General features: G+C 39.9%; 1 protein-coding gene across 4 annotated transcripts in view; it reads left to right on the forward strand.

Moving 5' to 3' along the window:
• The window catches only part of LOC122564982 (cip1-interacting zinc finger protein-like), a 69,359-nt gene that overhangs the window by 18,201 nt on the left and 31,740 nt on the right, over window positions 1-19,418 (forward strand). For 3 of the 4 annotated variants that reach the window (XM_043720560.1, XM_043720561.1, XM_043720563.1), the window contains exons 3-8: window positions 6,404-6,570; window positions 8,761-8,872; window positions 11,949-12,054; window positions 14,449-14,537; window positions 17,509-17,570; window positions 18,815-18,994. In XM_043720560.1, the coding sequence (XP_043576495.1) occupies window positions 6,404-6,570; window positions 8,761-8,872; window positions 11,949-12,054; window positions 14,449-14,537; window positions 17,509-17,570; window positions 18,815-18,994 (716 nt within the window). Of the gene's footprint in view, window positions 1-6,401; window positions 6,571-8,760; window positions 8,873-11,948; window positions 12,055-14,448; window positions 14,538-17,508; window positions 17,571-18,814; window positions 18,995-19,418 lie in introns of all 4 variants that reach the window. The other variant, XM_043720562.1, reaches the window with a different exon arrangement.

Raw genomic sequence — 19,418 nt, forward strand, 5'->3', positions numbered from 1 at the left:
GGTGATCATCCCTTTCTTAGTTCTCAGTTCCATTCAAATAACTTCCCTGGATGTATTTCAGGGAATATCTTCCCTCAGCACAGCTGTAATGCTATCCCTTATCAAAAAGGCCACTCCTCCTCCCCTCTTACCTCCGTTTCTATCCTTCCTGTAGCATTTGTATCCTGGAACATTAAGCTGCCAGTCCTGCCCCTCCCTGAGCCATGTTTCTGTAATTGCTATGATATCCCAGTCCCATGTTCCTAACCATGCCCTGAGTTCATCTGCCCTTCCCTTGCATTGAAATAAATGCAGTTTAATTTATTAGTCCTACCTTGTCCCTGCCTGCCCTGACTGTTTGATTCACTTCTGTTCTCAGCTGTACCCGTCTCAGATCGTTCTCTTTCCTCACTATCTCCCTGGGTCCCACCCCCCCACCTTACTAGTTTAAATCCTCCCAAGCAGTTCTAGCAAATTTCCCTGCCAGTATATTAGTCCCCTTCCAATTTAGGTGCAATCCGTCCTCCTTGTACAGGTCACTTCTACCCCAAAAGAGATCCCAATGATCTAAAAGTGTGAATACTTCTCCCATACACTAGCTCCTCAGCCATGCATTCATCTGCTCTATCCTCTTATTCCTGCCCTCACTAGCTCGTAGCACTGGGAGTAATCCAGATATTACTACCCTTAAGGACCTCCTTTTTAAATTTCTCCCTAACTCTGTGTAATTTCCCTTCAGAGTCTCAACCTTTTCTCTTCCAATGTCGTAGGTTCCAATGTGGACAATGACCTCCTGCTGGCCCCTCTCCCATGTGTGAACATTCTGCACCCTTTGAGACATCCTTGATCCTGGTACCAGGGAAGCAACACACCACTCTGCTTTTTTGCTGCTGGCCACAGAAATGTCTGTCTGTGCTTCAGACTAGAGAATCCCATAACACAACTGATCTCTTGGAAGCCGACGTACCCCTCGTTGCATTAGAGCCAGACTCAATACCAGAAACTTGGCTGTTCGTGCTACGTTCCCCTGAGAATCCATCACCCCCTACATTTTCACAAACAGCATACCTGTTTGAAATGGGACCCTTAGAGAGCCCTCCACTCCCTCCAAGCCAAGTGGAATCGAGCCAGTTCTCCAAAGTCTCCTTCAATAAAGTCTAACCTGAAAACAAAATTCAGTCTGCCCTTCTGCATTACTCCATGGAGAAATCTGAATTCTTGGGTAAGCGCAGTTAAATATTTAACAAAACTGGCCTCCTTGCAGAGATGCTTCAGAAGGAGGATACCAGTGCATCTGAGCATTCAGTGCAGCGGCTGCAGCAGCAGCATAGGTGAACGCAGCATTCTTTGCTGCTTTCCCCCACTCTGTTTTAAATGTAACAAATCCAACTGGCTGTTGTGATGTTAGTTTGATCAGTGAACCTTCATTTCAATTAAATGCTCAAAAGACAAGGTAAAGCTCACATAGGTCAATGTCCGTAGGAAGGCTACTGACAAAAAGCATTGTTAGCTCCTTCACTTTCCATGCTCATGACTGGGAAGCTGATTGATCCTTTGGATCAGGATGTGGAAGGGTGGGCGGTGGTCCGAAGGCATGCTTTACCTCTGAATGGAGAAACTCTCAAGAAGATGTTAGCTGCTGAAAGTATTTTTGTATTTCCTCTCTCATTCCTTCCTTGCCAAGGTGGTTAACAGTATGAAGACAGTCACATCTTTAACTACACTAAATTGTGTCTGCCTACTTAACCTTTTTTTGAATTCTTGAAGTGTGTTCATTATTTGACATTATCAAGTTTTATACAATCCATAAACTTCTTAATTGTACTGGCTAAACAATTCAATCATTTCTAAACAATGGTCAGTGGTCCTAAAATCAAACCCTCGGGACCCCATTCAGGTGGTTCAAAAATTATTTTGCTTTAACAAATTAATACTTGGTTAATGTGAAAGCTGCCTGGAAAAGTATTTCTAAAATCTAGAACAGCAAGAAATCAATAACATGTTTCCTGTGCTCTAGCCATTTAAGAGGCAGTTTCAGTTCAGATTTAAATCTCAAATATTTGCGGGAAACAAATGCAGAATATATTAAAATATGTTCTCCAATAGAAACTTCCCGAATAAACCAGTCGGAATTACAGTGGCACCTTTGGTAGAGATCAACATTCTTAGAGTTTGCAATATGAAGGGGGCCAATGCAGCCTTAATAATTAGCAGAATTTAAACAACTCAGCCTCGAGTTCTAATATTCTCTAAAATCTTAACGAAACATCAAATTAAAAATGCACTCTTCTTTTTGTGAACACTCTGCATTAAAAACACAGCAGCAAAGATATTTTAATATAATGCTCTCATCTGGCTAAAGCATGATCACTGACCCAACTGTTCTTTGTAACAGGCATTGTAGAATTTCAAACAAACTGGGGCTTAAAGTTACAAGTTTGATAATTTTAGAAAGTACATAATGTTATACAATTTCAGTGTAGAAACAAAAATCTGCACTATTACACAGTCCACAAAACACATTGAACTCAGTTACTGATTCAAACAAAGCAAAACAGTTACTTAAAAGGATTTTCTGAACCAGTATTTTAACAAACCAAAATATTTAAATATTGAACACTCTCAGTATAGCACAATTTATATTGAAACTTCCCCTTCTCGACTCAAGTACGAGTACAACCTTAATTTCAGCGTTTCTCGATTTTTTTTTTTCAAAGAGCCTCTGGTCAGAATTCTTCTCATTTCAATACGGGAGAAAAACACTCACATTTGAGAACCCCTTCAATTCACCTGATGATGATCCATGAAATGGAAAACGAGTCAAAAAAATGGAGGAGGTGGCCCCAAAAGATCCACATCAGAATCGGACAAAAATAAATCACTTCCACAGACTCTGAATCAACCGCCATGGCACAAAAAAAAACACACCGGCATTAGTCCAAGATTCCCAAAGTTTCGTGCAACCCACAACGCCTGGCACGCGAACACAAAAACATCACTAAAACATCCTCACTTCACAGGACCGAGGAACGCCACCTGACTACCAGATGAGGCCTCGAAGGAAAGAAAGACCAGTCGTACCTTCACAACAAAATCATACCCTTAAAGAGAAAAGCTTCACGGTGGAACACATTGCATCGCAGTCCAAGCCACTCTTCCCCCAGAACAAAGACTTGCAGAGTCAAGTTCACAGCACAAAAATTCAGACAAAGCTTCCCCAGCAGTCAATGCATTTTACTGTCGGGACCCGAGTGGACCGGCTCCACTTTCTTCCCCTTCTTCCAGTGATGCCCTGTTGTCTCAGAGTACTTGTAAGGGGCGGTGTGGGGGACAAAGGCAACAATTGTAAGAAGTATCAAATTCTAGCTTTATTTTACTCTGGTGCCTCAAATCTCGCCACTAGAGGATTTTAAACTTCTTCCCTGGAGGATGTTAAAATCCTTTTTCCCTAGAGGACTTTAAACTCCTTTTTACCTGGGGACTCTAACCCCTTTTCAGGTCTGGGACTCTAACTCTGATTCACCCCTGGGACTCTTAACCCCGATTTAACTGTGGGGACTGTAACCCCAATTCATCCCTTTCTAAAACTCTTTTAAAACCCAGCTTCGCGCAAAGTGACTCTGTGCAAGTATGCGAGTTACCTCAAAGATTCTGTCACCACCGAGTCCCAGGAGATGAGGGGGTCATCTCAATGGTAGATTTAGAGAGAAATCAAGGTGAAGCTTACCTTGTGGGCCCATCCGCCTCACACAACCAACACTCAGACGATCGCTTATTCAGTTCACCTGGAAGCTCCGTGTATTTTGGGATCCCACTGCTGTCACCATATGTTAGGTGCTTTTCTCGAGGTTTTGCATGCAAGATACAATTCGCACGCACCAACTTCTGCAAACAGTTAAAGTTTATTAAAGCTTGTACATGTCAGGTGACCCTTCTTGCACGCGCGTGAGGCCCTGAACAAAGAAAACACATCCCCTTTTACAGGTCTTTCCCACAGTTACATGCCACTCAAGACAACCGTGAGTTACTCACAGTCACATTACCCCAGGTACAATGGTAGGATGAGATCATCCTCTGAGATAATGCAAATGCTAATGCCCCAGTCCTGTCAATCATTATGCAGACAATTTCCTGACTCAGTGATTTCCCAAGACAATGCAGGTGCCACTTAACTCTGGCCAGAAAGCATTTCTGAATGAAAGAGATTGAATGATAGTTTAACTTGCCAATAGCAGGAGAGTATTAGCAAATGACTGTCTAAATGAATTGTGAATTACAATGGATGGTCATCCGTAGTCTTTCATGATGGTCGTCCCCACTCAAAGACTGCAGTTTAACCCATAATATTACATTAATGTCGAGAGATATTCTCATGTAATCTTTAAACATTATACACACGCTTCCTATATTATGTACTCAAGTTGACGTCTAACAAGTGTCACATAGAAATTCAACATTGTACTCTACACCACTGTTAATAAAGCTGAGGACACCATATGCTTTCCTTACTGCGCTCTCTACCTCTCTTGTCACTTTCAGTGATGTGCGTATTTCCATCCTAGTCTCTCTGCTTCTGCATTACCCTTTAGAATTGTACTTCCTATTTTATATTGTCTTTCAATGCTTTTCCTACCAAAATGCATCACTTCATACGTCTTTGCATTGAAACTCATCCACCAACTATGCCCATTCCAAGAAATTGTCTTTGTTTCTTCTGGAATTCTACACTACCCTCCTGATGATTTACGTATCTACCAAGTTTTGTTAAATACAAATTTTAAAATTGCCCCCAGCATACCAAGGTTGAGGTTATCAGGAAGAGCAAAGATCCTAAAATCAATCCCTTGGGAATTGCGCTACAAATCTTCCTCCAGCCTGAAAAATATCTATTGGTCATTACTGTGTTTCCTGCTCACTCAGTTCGTTTTGTATCCATGCTGTTACCTTTCCTTTTGTTCCATGACCTATAACTTTCCTCACAGGTCTGTTGTATGGTACCATTTCAAATGTCTTCTGGAAATCCATGAATATCACATCAGCAGCATTACCCTCATTGAGCCTTTTTGTTACTGCTTCAGAAAGTGCCAGCAAGTTAGATGAATGTGATTTCCCCTTTAGAAATCCAGGATGACTCTTTTTAATCAACCACCTCTTTCCATGTAACTAGTAATTCTATTCCAAATAATTATCTCCCGAAATTTCCCCCCCACTGAAGTTAAATTGACCGGTCTGTGATTACTGGGCTAATCATTACAACCTTTCTTGAGCAAGACTGTGATACAGATATTTGCAATCTTCCAGTCTTCTGGCATCTCCTCGAGGTCTAGCCAGTTCCCTGCAATTTCTACTCATTCAAAATCCTTGATATGAGATTAGATTAGATTCCCTACAGTATGGAAACAGGCCCTTCAGCCCAAACAGTCCACACTGAGCCTCTGACCAGATATCATTCTCATCTGGTCCTGATGCATTGTCAACAGTCTATTCAACACATCTGCCATGTCACTTTTATCAATCTTGTGACTGAGTTTCCTCCTCTGCTGCATTGGAGTGAGTAGCATCTCTCTCTTTGGCAAAGACAGATGCAGAGTATTTGTTTGACACTTGCCTCCTGTCTCCACTTTTTTAATCAGTCCTAATCAGCCACACTCCTTTTACCCACCTCTTGCTATTCATTTGCTAGCTGCCAGTCTTTTCTCATTATTCCTTTTGCTTTTTCAAACCCAGATTTTCTCAATTTTATTTTTACCTGACACTATTTTTTGATACGAGACATATTTGATTGGATAGTTCTGTAGATTTGCATCTATTTCATCCTTCATGTTGCCTTGATCAAAAGAACATATTTCAGAACTGTTTAGTTTAAATCCTTTTTGATTTGTAGATAAGTTTAACTGTCATTGTTAATTCTTATTAACTCTTATTGTTAAACTTAAAAATCACACAACACCATATTATAGTTCAACAGGTTTATTTGGGAGCACTAGCTTTCGAAGTGCTGCTTCTTCATCAGGTGGTTGTGGAGCAGGACCATAAGACACAGAATTTACAGCTATAAATTCTGCGTCTTATGGTCCTGTTCCACAAGCACCTGATGAAGATGCACTGCTTTGAAAGCTAGTGCTTCCAAATAAACCTGTTGGACCATAACCTGGTGTTGTGTGATTTTTAACTTTGTCCACCCCAGTCCAACACAGTTCCTCCAAATTTTATTGTTAAGGTATGGTTTTTTTCACCAAAATGCATTTTCTGCATTAAGAGTTATAGTGGAAAGAACTTAGAAAAAAAATTAACAATTTTTAATTATAATTGTTAAGCTTTTGCTAAGAGTCGATGTGAATTGTGTCTACATCTAATGTGGTAGACAGCATTGTAATGGATTCTGTTTATTAAATCTGATTCTCATAAGTATCAAATTTTACAGGTAGTCTTCATGGTTACAGCATGACTGCCCCAGGTCTTCAGCCATTTTTCTCACCAGGACCCCGAGCATCAATCCTGGGCACCCCTCCCCTTGGCATCCAGCTCCAGACACCTCGCATTAGATTTGGGAACCAATTGTTCCAGCAACATCACCGAAGATTTAACAAAGTAAGTGGAATCTCGGTTCAGTGGCATGAATGAGATGTTCCAAGTGGGAAAGCTGCAGCATAGAATTTAAATAGGCTAATGTGAAAGAAATGGAGATTGTCCAGACAAAAAAAAATACTAATAAAAGTGTGACTGTTTTTTTCTATATAAAAATTTAGGTTTGTATCCAAATAAATGGCCAAGGAGTTAACTACCTTGGATAATACTAATCTAGACAGAAGATTCTCAACAAGTACGTTAGTGCAGTGAATAATCTCCGGGCAGTCACTGTAAGAAATGAACTAAGCTGGAGGAATGGAAACTGTTTTTCCATTGCAAAGGTTGGACTACCAAGTGCCTGAAGAGATATGACTATGCATCTTCATAAATGTCTGAATGAAAGACCGATGAGCTCTGTTGTGTTCTGTAAAATATATTGGAATATATTTTCAAATGCAGTCCTTGCCCCACCCCAGAAAATTCATATGCTCCACAGTCCAGAAGAATAAATGCAATAGATGTGTTTGGGTATATTATCACCTCAAGTGTCTCTCCAAATCATATCTCGATCCTGACTTGTACATAAAGCGTCGTGCCTACATTGTCACTGGGTCACTTTCCTGAAATTTACGTTACAGTATTACGGGAGACCTCCTCCCCCCCCCACCCCGTCTCACAGACAGCTGTGGTTCAAAGAGAAGGATATGTAGGAATGGGTAATTTGCACTGCTAATGAAACTTACATTTTTGCATCCCTACAGAATACTTTGAACAGGCCTTCCCCTGTTTGACTAACTTTTGATATTTGATTTTGGTTTGAGCTTTGACAATATCACTCCCCATACACAGTTGGCACTGACTGAGTAAGAGGTGCATAGAAACGTTTGATTTGATTTATTACTGTTTTGCGTACCAAGGTACAGTGAAAAGCCTTGTCTTGCGTGCTTTACAGACAGATGGTACTATACAAGTGCATTAGGGGAACAGAATAGAGTGCAGGATACAGTGTTATAGCTGCCAGGAAAGGTCAACATTGTCATTAAAGAGGTTGATTCAAAAGTCTAATAACACTTGGGAACAATCTGTTTTTAAATCTCTTTATATGTCTATACAAACATTTGTGTATTTTCTTTGATGGTAGATGGTGGAAGAGAGTATAACTGGAGTGGGAGGAGTCTTTGATTATCTTGATTGTTTTCCCAATGCAGCAAGTATAGATGAAATCAATGGATAGAAGGCTGGTTGGCGTGATGGGCTGGGCTATGTTCTCACCTCTATAGTTTCTTTCAATCTTGGAAGAGCAGTTGCCGTACCACACTGTGATGTATCCAGATAGCACACTTTCTATGATGCGCCTATAAAAATTTCTAAGAGTCTTTATGGACATGCTGAATTTCCTTAGCCTCCTGAGGAAGTAGAGGTGATGCTGTGCTTTCTTGACTGCAGAGTCAATGTGGCTGCACCAGGATAGATTGTTAGTGATCGTCACTCCCAGGAACTTGGCGCTGTTGGCCATCTTCACCTCAGCACCATTGATACAGACAGGGGTATGCCCTGCACTCCGCTTCCTGAAGTCAATGACCAGCTCCTTCGTTTTGCTGACATTGATGAAGAGATTGTTATCTTTACATCATGCTGTTTTTTAGTAATTATTTTCAGACCTAATTGAATTCAAATTTCACCATTTACGATGGTGGGATTTGAATCCATCTCACCAGAACTTCACTCTGTGGTTTTGTAATTGCTAGATTAGTGACAATACCATTATGTCACCACCTCCCTTTTTGGCACATTCTATTATCAGATGTTAACAGAAACAATGTATCGCTGTCAGGCAGTCAGGATGCAAATGTGTTACCATTGCGAGGTTGTTCACACAGATGCTGTCATCTTGACAGGCAACATTGGAGTGACGATATTAACTGCTAAACTGCTGTCTTGATACCAACTCTAATTGCCATGTGAATGCATGATTAGACTAGCACCTTTGGGATTGGAGAGCTATTTGGCTCCAATTAAAATCCTTTTCTTTCTCAGTCTGTTGTTCAGAACTCTTATGTGTCAGGTCAGCCAGCGACATTGTCTCTGGGTGAGCTATTACCACAGCTTCATCTTCCATGTGGAAAAATGTTTCTATATGATGTCTGAGCTCATGGTTTAGTTTTGGTCTTGACTTTATTATGCTGAATTCAAATTTATTTTCTCATGCAGGATTTTAAGAGAATGCATGATATGAGAAGAGACCGCTATCCACCACGAGAGCCATTCCGAGCAAAAATGGATGAACAGCATGATGCTAATAAAATCAACGAGGAAGCGGCAGGTACTAAGTACGCAAAATTAAGAAAAATGACAGTACCATTTGTAATTCAAAAACCTGGAACTGTAAGGGAAATAGAAAGGCAAAGCAAATATATTTTCTCCTTCTAAGCTTTTGGCTGTGTATATTTGCTAACCTAAAATCTTGGTCTTTTCTATAAGTACGCCTACAAAGTTCATGGTGGATTTCAGATAGTTTAGGTGTTGTGGCTCATTTTATGTGGATAGGTATACATATACATTGCAGGGGATTGCTTGCTGATGAATGGGGCTAATGGTGTGCGGAATTAAATCGTTGCAGAATAGCGCACCTTGGATAAACTAGCTAGTCTTTATTTCCATTCATATAATACAGTCAGTTGTATTTACCATAAGACATAGGAGCAGAAGTAAACCAATGAAATTGTGGATGATCTGATAATCCTCAACTACATTTTCCTGAGCTTTCCCCAATTGCCTTATTGGTTTAAGGTTTTATCTGTCTCAGCCTTGAATATATTTAACAGTCTAGCCTCTCTGAGAGAAGGAATTCTTCTTTACCTCTATCCTAATCCCTTAATCTGAGATTATGGTCTCTGGTCAAGAATCTGAGGGGAAATGAACCTTTGCACATGTACCTAATCAAGCCCCTCTAAGAATCTTAAATGTTTCAATAAGGTCACTTCTCATTCTTTTAAATTTCAATGAGTTCAGGTTCAACTGACTCAAGTCCCTCTCCACATGAGAAAATCCCTCTATATTTGTGATAAATCTAGTGAACAGTCTCTGGACTGTTTTCAGTGCAAGTGCATCTATTCTTAAATAAAGGAGTTAAATCTATTTACAGTATTTTAAGTGTGGTCTAACATGTACGTTTTACAGTTTCAGCAGCACTTTCTACTTTTATATTCCATTCCCAATAAAATAAAGGCCAGCATTCCATTTGTCTCCATTATTACTGAATTTTTATGCCAGCTTTCTGTGATTTATGCACAATAGCTCCCAAGTCCCTCTGCAGCTCTCAGCAGTCTTTCTCCAATTAAATAATATTCAGCTCCTCTATTCCCGCTGTAGTGAATGGCCTCACATGTTCTCCACCTTATGTTCCATCTGCAAAGTTTTTGCCCATTCACTTAACCCTTCTGTATTTCTCTGCAGACCCTTTGTGTTATCCTCATCGCTTGACTTCCTATCTACTTTTGTGATATATCCAAACTTGCCTAGAGTACATTCATTTCAGGTCATTAATATATGTTGTAAATAATTGTGACCCCAATAATTACAATCGCATTCCTGTATCTACAGTAAAAATGCCACCCTTATGCCAACTCTAATTCCAATGAATTATCCAATCTTCAATCATGCTGGTGTACTAACCCCAACATGATGGGCTGTTATCTTATTAAGCGGTAGTCTTTCAGTTTTCAAATATTTTACATCTTTTGGTTCCCCTGTATTTATTCTACTTGTTATCTCTTCAATTCTGGTAAATTTGTCAGGCATTATTTCCCCTTGTGAAGCCAAGCTGACTGTGCTTGACTATATAATGTATTTCTATATGTTCTGCTATTACGTCCTTTATAATAGCCTCTAACATTTTTCCCAGTAAGAGATGTTAAGCTAACTGGCTTATAATCAACTTTATTTTGTCTTACCTTTTTTGAATAAAGGTGTTAATTTGGCAGTTTTCCAATCCTGTGGGGCTTTTCCATAATCTAAGGTAGATGAGTGCATCCACAATCTCTGTATCTACTTCCTTCAATATCCTAGGTACATGCCAGTGAGTCTATAGGGACCTATTGGCTTTTAGCCCCATTAGTTTTTTACTAGTGATAGTTATGATCTTTATTTTGTCCCCCTTTTACCCCTTAATTATTTACTATTTTTGAAATTTATTAATGACTTTTATGTGAAGACCAATAGCAATTTCATCCCTTCAAATTAAGGTTCTGCAAGTGAAGATTCCTATTTATTATGCTACTGTCAGTATCTTTTCCAGTTTAATGTTCTTGAGGATGCAGTCAGAATTGGGAAAGGGATGGGGTGCATGCTCAGTGCTAACTGACTTTCTGTTTGAGTTGATTTGTTCACTATTGCTGTTCTTGTGCGTCATTCTTTCACATGACTTTGAGGTCCATGGTGAGTATACTATTGCTTAGTGCTGAACATGCAAGAACTATTGGACTGCTGAGTGTCATTTTGTTTTGGAAGATGGTGAACTGCCCAGAGTAATTCTCGTGCCTTAATATATCTTATCACCTCCCGAAGTAGTTACTGCATTAGCATTTATCAGCTCTGTCTAGAATATTTCAGACATTTTATGAAGCTCAAAAGATGTGATTCTTTTGAGCTTATAATTTGTTTGTAATTACTAATTCCTGTAGTTTTTGTCTTTTCAAAGTGTTGCAAACATCATGCATGTATGAATATTTTATATCATTGATAATTTCTTTTGAGGAGTATTCCTCTAAGAATGTTATGAGAAGTCCACAGTGACCTTTCTCCTCACTTCTCTTTGCTTTACCCCCTCTTTTATTGAATCTGTTCTACTATAACGTCTGCAGTGTAATAGCAGGCTTAAATAGCAAGAGCATCTCCAAATTATAGAACTCATTAACATTTGATTTCCTGCTTCACCGTTACACTTGTCATCATATTTATATTTTGAAGTTGTCATACTCGTTGCTGCATCTGAAACTATTTTACTACAGTTGTAAGCATGTCATCTCAACATTTCAAACCCAAACATGTAGGAGCCATGGAGATTAGTGCTGATTGTTGAATATCAAAAGTTCAGTTTTGGTTCGAAAAAGTCAAGACATATATTGTTTCTTATGTGCACGCATCAAAAACTTCAACACTGATTTACTTATTCTTTGTATTCACCCAATCGAATTCACCCCAATCGCGTTCACACCCCATTATCCTTTAATTAACATAGAACCATCACCTATTCCCTTGTTTCAGTTTGGTCTCTGGCATCCCTGCCAGACTGTACTCAATGATAACATGGTTGAGATAACATTTTTTGAGATCCTACTAATTTGATAGAGTAAGCAAGTCTCAGTTGTATTTTAAATGAAATAATTTGTTCTGATCAGGCAATAAACCTGCCAATGCAAAAGATGCAGCTGGCTCTGCATCTCCGAAAACTGAAGACTCTTCACAAACTGATGAACCAGATGCAAAAAGGAGAAGACTTGAGAGGTATTAGCAAGTTTTTATTTTCAGTTTGTTTGTTTATTCGATCTGTCCCTGAGGTAATGATCATACTTGGACACCACCTGGTACACTGGTTGGCAGGAATGCCTACTCTTCAGATGAAAACATGAATAGTGGGCATCATAGAAGCTGCACTTGGCCATTTAGCCATATTAATCTGTTTTGCCATTCACTTAGATTAGATTAATTACAGTGTGGAAACAGGCCCTTCGACCCAACAAGTCCACACCGAAGCGCAACCCACCCAGACCCATTCTCTTACAATTACCCCTTCACCTAACACTACGGGCAATTTAGCATGGCCAATTCACCTAACCTGCACGTCTTTGGACTGTGGGAGGAAACCGGAGCACCCGGAGGAAACCCACGCAGACACGGGGCAAATGTACAAACTACACAGTCAGTCACCTGAGGCGGGAACTGAACCCGGGCCTCTGGTGCTGTGAGGCAGCAGTGCTAACCACTGTGCCAACGTGCTGCCCAAATCATGTTGATTTGTAACCTAATTCCACCTGTAGGCCATATTCCTTAAAATATTTTCTAATAAATCTGTACACCGGGGTTATTGTAAAGGTGCTAAACTTTTATCTTCACCTGACTCTCCTCTTTCCTCTCTCCATAAAATCAGCCCTAATTTTTTTTTCTCTGTACACTATGTCAGCCGGTCCAAGTCTAACAACTGTCATTTGAGAACAAAGCTGCTGCATTCCCATTTCCTATCCCAGGCATTATGAGCATTGGGACCCCCACCACGTACGAATCAGGGCTCACGCCTCGCAAAAGTGGGTTCATGGGAGACTTAGGATTTTTGTTATGGTCAAAATTTGGGCCTAAGTGATTATCTTAACTGCACTGCTGAAACCAGGCTCCACTCTTTGGGTTAGTGGTGAATCTATTCAACTATACTCCAGAGACTTCTTTCACTGAAGTGTCTTTTAAAATTTAAATAAAAATGAAGTGATCTGTATCTCAGCAGTTCGACCTTCATGCAAAACCTTTTTCCAGGAATGATTGTGTTCCAAACATTGTACCATTCTGTTTAGATTCAAGAGTGATCAAGCAATTGCCTGCCCTTTATAAGTTGCCCTAGAACCTTGCAATTAGTTGTGAGTAAAACAGCTTCCTTGAGGACCTCGAGTGATTTGAAAGACCCAAAATCATTATCTTTTGCTCCAATTGCAAAGTGTAGGATTAACATCTTGGAAACAAGGGACTATCTGTGTGACCCTGTGAAGTAAGGTGACAGTCCTCGATAATGTTTTGCTTGCTAACGGTTCGATTTGAGAGTTTCGAGAATTCAAAGTGTTCAAAGGGGCATGTTTGTGCCGCACAGTTTAAGCTTTGTGTTAATGACCTTATTCCTAGATTTGTAATTCAAGAATGAAATAATGAAAGTGTGTATGTTTTTAGAACTGTATGTTATGACCAGATTTAAAGAATAATTATTATAATATTGGTTATAAATTCTGCTGAAGTAGAATTACGTTTGAAACAAAAATGACAATATGGTTTCTTTCATTACCTTTATATGCTTGCAGATAAGATGAGCTGTACCCACATCTCCTAGAACATGTCCTTTAACCACAGCAGCAACTTGCATTTAGCACCTTTTTAAAGTAGTAAAATATAGCAAGGTGCTTCACAGAAGTGTACCAAGACAGAAATTGATACGCAAACATGAGAACAGGAAAAGAATTTGTTTCTAACACCATCATGAAAGAGTTAGAGAAATACTGATTTGGTGGTTAAAAGGTTGGCCAAGATATGAGGGATAGGTCCCTGTTCCTTTTCAAAGCAATGTCATGAGATCTTTTACAACCATTTGAGAGGGGACGTAGGGGTTTTGTTCAATTTTTCATCCAAAAGTCAACAACTCTAATAGTGCAGGTCACCCTCAGTACTGAACTGAACTATGTGTGTTCAGGTTTTGAATACAATTTGAACTCAGACCTTTTGACTCCTAGCAAGAATGAGAAAGTCAGCTGAGTCACAGCAAACCTAATTTGTGAATACAACTTGGTCTATAATTGTTTCTAGTGGAAAAATGAGGGAGCATGCAGCACTTTTCTTTCTTTTTGTCTCACCTTGTTTTTTGCTTCTACTAGAGATAAATATTCCAAGCTTTATATGTCAACATTATTGGAATGTACTATTTGAATCTTGTGAAACAGTCCTCCACTCCCATCTTTAAAAGGAAGTGCACTTGAACTCTTTGAGTCTTACTTATGTTGGGCCACATTGCGATTGGATTTGTAATTACCTGGCATGTCTAGATATTGTTACATGGAAGCAAAATATGGGGTTACTGTCAGTGGTCTACTGGTGTCCGTATTTGTTGTTGAATTAACTTTGAACAAAGTTAAATTCTTCTTTCAACAGTGAAAATGATGATAATCTCATTAAACATTCTGATGCTGGGGAGTCAGCTACAAGCAAGAGCAATCTGAAGGGAGAAGACAGAGACAAAGGTACGTGAAGCTCCAGAGTAGATGTGAGAGGGAAAATCCATATTAATTGTCAGAGGCCTATAACACAACACATCATCTACATTTGTAACTTGCCCAGTTTGGGTTCTGCCAGGGTCACCACCTAATCTCATTGTAGCATTGGTTCAAACATGAACAAATATGTTGAATTCCAAAGGTGAGGTGAGAGTGATAGCCCTCGACATTAAGGCCACAATTGACCAAGTGTGGCATCAAGGAGCTCTAGCAAAACTGGAATTCATAGGAAATAAGGGGCAAACTGACTGCTAATTGGAGTCACACCTGACACATTGAAAAATAGTTGTGCTTGTTGGGGGTCAATCATCTCAGCTCCAAGACATTTCTGCAGGAGTTCCTCATGATAGATATAACCGTCATAAAGTTAGAAGTTGGGATATTCATTAATGATTGCACAACGTTCAAAGCAGTCTGTGTTCAAATGCAACAATATCTGGACAATATCCAGACTTCGTCTGACAAGTGGGAAGGAACATCTGCAGTACACAAGTGGCAGGCAATGAAGTCTCCAATCTAATTCCCACCCCGTTATGTTTAATGGTATTACCATCTCTGAATCCTCCATTATCAACATTCTGGGGGGTGACCATTGAACAGAAACTCAACTGGACCAAACATATAAATGCTCACAGGCTAGGAATACTGTGGCGGGTAACTCACTTCCTGACTCCCCATCTACAAGGCACAAGTCAAGAATGTGATGGAATGCTTCCCACTTGCTTGGATGGGTACAGCTCCAACAACACTCAAGAAACTTGTCACCATCCAGGACAAAACAGCCAGCTTGATTGGCACCACATCCACGAACACCCACTGTCTCCACCATCAATACTCAGTAGCAGCAGTGTATACTATCTACAAGATGTGCTGCAGAAATTCACCAAAGATCCTCAGACAGTACCTTCCAAACCCACAACCACTTCTGGAAGGACAAGGGCAATAGATTTATGGGAACACCACCACCTGCAAGTTTCTCTCCAAGCCACTAAATTGGAAACATATCACCATTCTTTGTGTTGCTAGGTCAAAATCCAGAATTCTCTCCCTAATGACATTATGGGTTTACCAATAGCACATGGACTGCAGTGGTTCAAGAAGGCATCTTACCACCACTTTCTGAAGGACTAAGGATGGACAATAAATGCTGGCAGCCAGCGACACCACATCCCATGAATGAATTTTAAAAAGTCAGTAATGTATTGCAGTTACAGTGGCCAAGGTGGTGCATCCCATACCTCTTCCTCTTATATTAAAAACAAAACTGGAAGGTACGGAAAGCAAAGCTGTTGTTCTCTACCTAGATAAATGAGCTTTGCCGCTACCTGTAAAATAGTCAATGCCACAGTTCAGGTACAGATAAAATGCCAGATAAGGGGTAGGAGTGGAACATCTCAACTGAAGGACAATATCTAGTGGAAAATTGTCTAGGTTATACATAGAAAAGATGCCTTTTTATTGCTGAAAATCTCAAAATAAATCATTTATGTTTTCAGGCGAAGAAATGCAACTGAAGTGTTGAAGTGTTATTAGAATTTAAGTTAGAAATAGATAACATACTGTCCTTGAATTTGATGTTAACGCTTGCGTGACATGACAGTATTATGGAGACCTGGAGTGCACATGCAGCAGCACTAATGTGTAATTTCCTGCAATGATTTTCGTCAATAGTTAATTCAGTGGACTAAATAATGAAGTCCTGATACGGCAAGCAATTAGGAAGACAAGTAGCACATAGGTCTTTGATGCAACATGATTGGAGGTGAAGAGTAAGGAAGTCTTTCCACAAGTGTAAAGGACTTTGAACATTTTCAGCTTCCATATCAAAGAAAGGATGTACTAGCCTTGATGGCAGTAGAGTGAAGATTTACTAGGTTGGTTCCTGGACTGAAAAGCTTATCTTTGACGAGAAGCTAACTGTATTGGGCCTATATTCTCTGGAGTTTAGAAAGTTTAGAGCTGATTTGGTTGAAATATACACAATTCTGAAGGGACTTCATGAGATCAAGACTGGGATTATTATCTCTGGCCAGGAAGAAACCTGGAGGCCAGAAACACTGTCTCAACATAACAAAACAATTATTGAGGACTGAGATAAGGAGAAATTTCTTAATTCAGAAGTTTGTGGATCTTTGAAATTATCTACCCCAAAGGATTACAGGTGCATTGTCACCTAATATATTTAACTATGTTTGATCAGAAAATCAGGGATGTGGGGAGAGGCAGAAAAGTGGATCTGAAGAAAAGGATCAACCAAAATTGTGATGAATGGTGGAGCAGTCTCATGGGACTGTAAGGTCTACTCCTTCTAACGTTCTTGTGATTAAGTGGTAAGTGGGAAACAGTGAGAGAAACAGCCCGGTAATAATGAAGTATCAAGCCTTTAGGACATTTCCAAGTGCTTCTAAAGATATTCAAACATCAGTCACTGTTACGCAGACAAATGTAAAAGTTGGTCTCTATTAAACTGAGCATCTTGAAGATTTATTTTAGCTTGTGAGTTTCTGAATATTATGAATTTTAGCATTCTCATTTAGCTAATATTTCACTTCCCAGCCTTGCTGCTGGGTTTACAGTTTTATGATATAGTGAATCCTGGAGCTACTTTAATGGAATAAAACTCAGGTTCTTATTAAATCACCTCAGATCCTTCATTACCTGGTTTGGAGTTGTGTTAAGCTTTTTCAACACCCTTGCCTAGATGTAGGCTACTGTTCTCTGCTTTGCCTGCTTCATGTACGAGGACACAGGAATTGTAAATTTTACCTAATAGTTCCCAGGCTTGCTAATTAGAAACGTTTTTTTATTGGGAAGATGTGCCATGTTATGTCCAGTGACCAGTGTTCTGGCAATGTCAGATGCTTTTAAATAAGGCTGTTGTTTATAAAACTCTGTTGCTTTGGTGACAGGTTCATTTTTTAAAATAATCTGTTCACAGAAACCAGTGAATGTGAAGGCAGTGGAGCTCAGAATTTGGAGCACAATGCAGTTAACACAGAGGTGAGAATATTTCTCAATGAATGCGATTTCTTAATGAATGCGATGAGTATGATGTTTCAATGGAAGCCAAAGCTGCCTATGAAGCTGTGCATCTTTTACACTGTTCTCTGATAGAAGTCATCTCAGCTGATCTGTTAAATGAAGATTGACCAATGAAGCTTGATTAACTCAACATGGAACTTGGTTAGCAGGTCTTGAATTTTAGTCAAAGCTTACTATTGATTAGATTAGATTACTTTACATTACATTGTGGAAACAGGCCCTTAGGCCCAACAAGTCCACACCAACCCTCCTAAGCGCAACCCACCCATACCCCTACATTTACCCCTTACCTAACACTACGGGCAATTTAGTATGGCCAATTCACCTGTCCCTGCACATCTTTGGACTGTGGGAGGAAACTGGAGCACCCGGAGGAAACCCACGCAGACACTGGGAGAACGTGCAAACTCCACACAGTCAGTCACCTGAGGCGGGAATTGAACCCGGGTCTCTGGTACTGTGAGGCAGCAGTGCTAACCACTGTGCCACCGTGCCGCCTGCTTACATTCTTGAGGGTGTTTTTCATTTTAAAGGCTGATATAAAATGTTATGTGAAAAATATGCCCTTTAAGTTGAAAAATCCCAGTAAAGTGAACAGGAAACCACTTGATTTAAAAAGCAAGCAAGAGTAATGACAGCTAACATGGATTCCAAAAGGCTGTAAATAGAAAACAAGACTGAATGAGGGTGATAAGGAGCTTTTGAGTTCCTGAGAAATGATGATACTTGGGACACATCACCACAATTGAAGAAGTGTTGATGGAAATTGTTAAGAAACTTCAGTCCAGGGCATAAAGAAGGCTCAGCAGCATGGGAAATATTGCTAGGACCATTATTGAATGTGAGTTGCTTGCAGAGATATAATGTTGACAAGCAAGAGGTTGGAAGAACACAGCAAGTCAGGCAGCATCAGGACGTGGAGAACTACTGCGTTGTGTCAACTTGGAGTCAATTGGAAACCAGGTCTGAAAGGCAGGATGCCACACACAGGTACTAGGTGCGTCATTATTCTTGCGTGTGGGGTTATCATTGTTCAAGATGGTCAGCAGGCAAACCAAGCATCGTTTCTTAAACTGTTCCTTTCCCTTCTATTCCTTGTGATCACTATCCCACACTCAATCCTGACACCTACACACTGGTGACAACTCCTCCCTCAATTTCTTGATATGTTGAGTAAACAAATGAAAATTTATGCCTTCCAGATGCTGAGCACCATGAGTACACTGAAAGTGACAATTCAGCAGAGCAGTGAGAGTCGGGCAATCAGTACATCTGCACCAGATTCTGTGACCAAGGGTAGTGAGGACTCAACTGAGGAGATGGATTCTACATCTGCCAAGTTCATCTGTTATATCTGCAATGCTAACTGTTACAATCAGAAGGTAAGAGATCATCAGTGACTTGTAACTGAGCGATATCACTGAAAACAGTCTACATGGTAAATTTGCTTTTCTAACCTCCATTTACTCAATTAGCTAATGAAATGTTTTATATTTGTGCTGTATGTGTATGAACAGGGGAGCAAATAAGTTTTTTTTTCTTCACACTTTGCAAGTAGAGCTTTCTGAATGTTTGTTTGTTTTTGAAAATGTGATCAATGTTTGTAATGGAAGTTGCATCATTTCAAATAAACTAACTCTGCAGGGCATGGGAACCTAGACTGTAGCTTTAGGGTGCAGGACCTGGAGTGTGGGGAGGTTAGGAACATGGCATCAATCTCAAAGGAGGGTGCCTGTAAACAGGAAAGTGGCTTGAAGTGTTATACTTCAATGCAAGAAGTATACGAAATAAGGTAGATGAACTTGC

Source organism: Chiloscyllium plagiosum, chromosome 30, assembly GCF_004010195.1.
Source record: "Chiloscyllium plagiosum isolate BGI_BamShark_2017 chromosome 30, ASM401019v2, whole genome shotgun sequence".
Taxonomy (NCBI): domain Eukaryota; kingdom Metazoa; phylum Chordata; class Chondrichthyes; order Orectolobiformes; family Hemiscylliidae; genus Chiloscyllium; species Chiloscyllium plagiosum.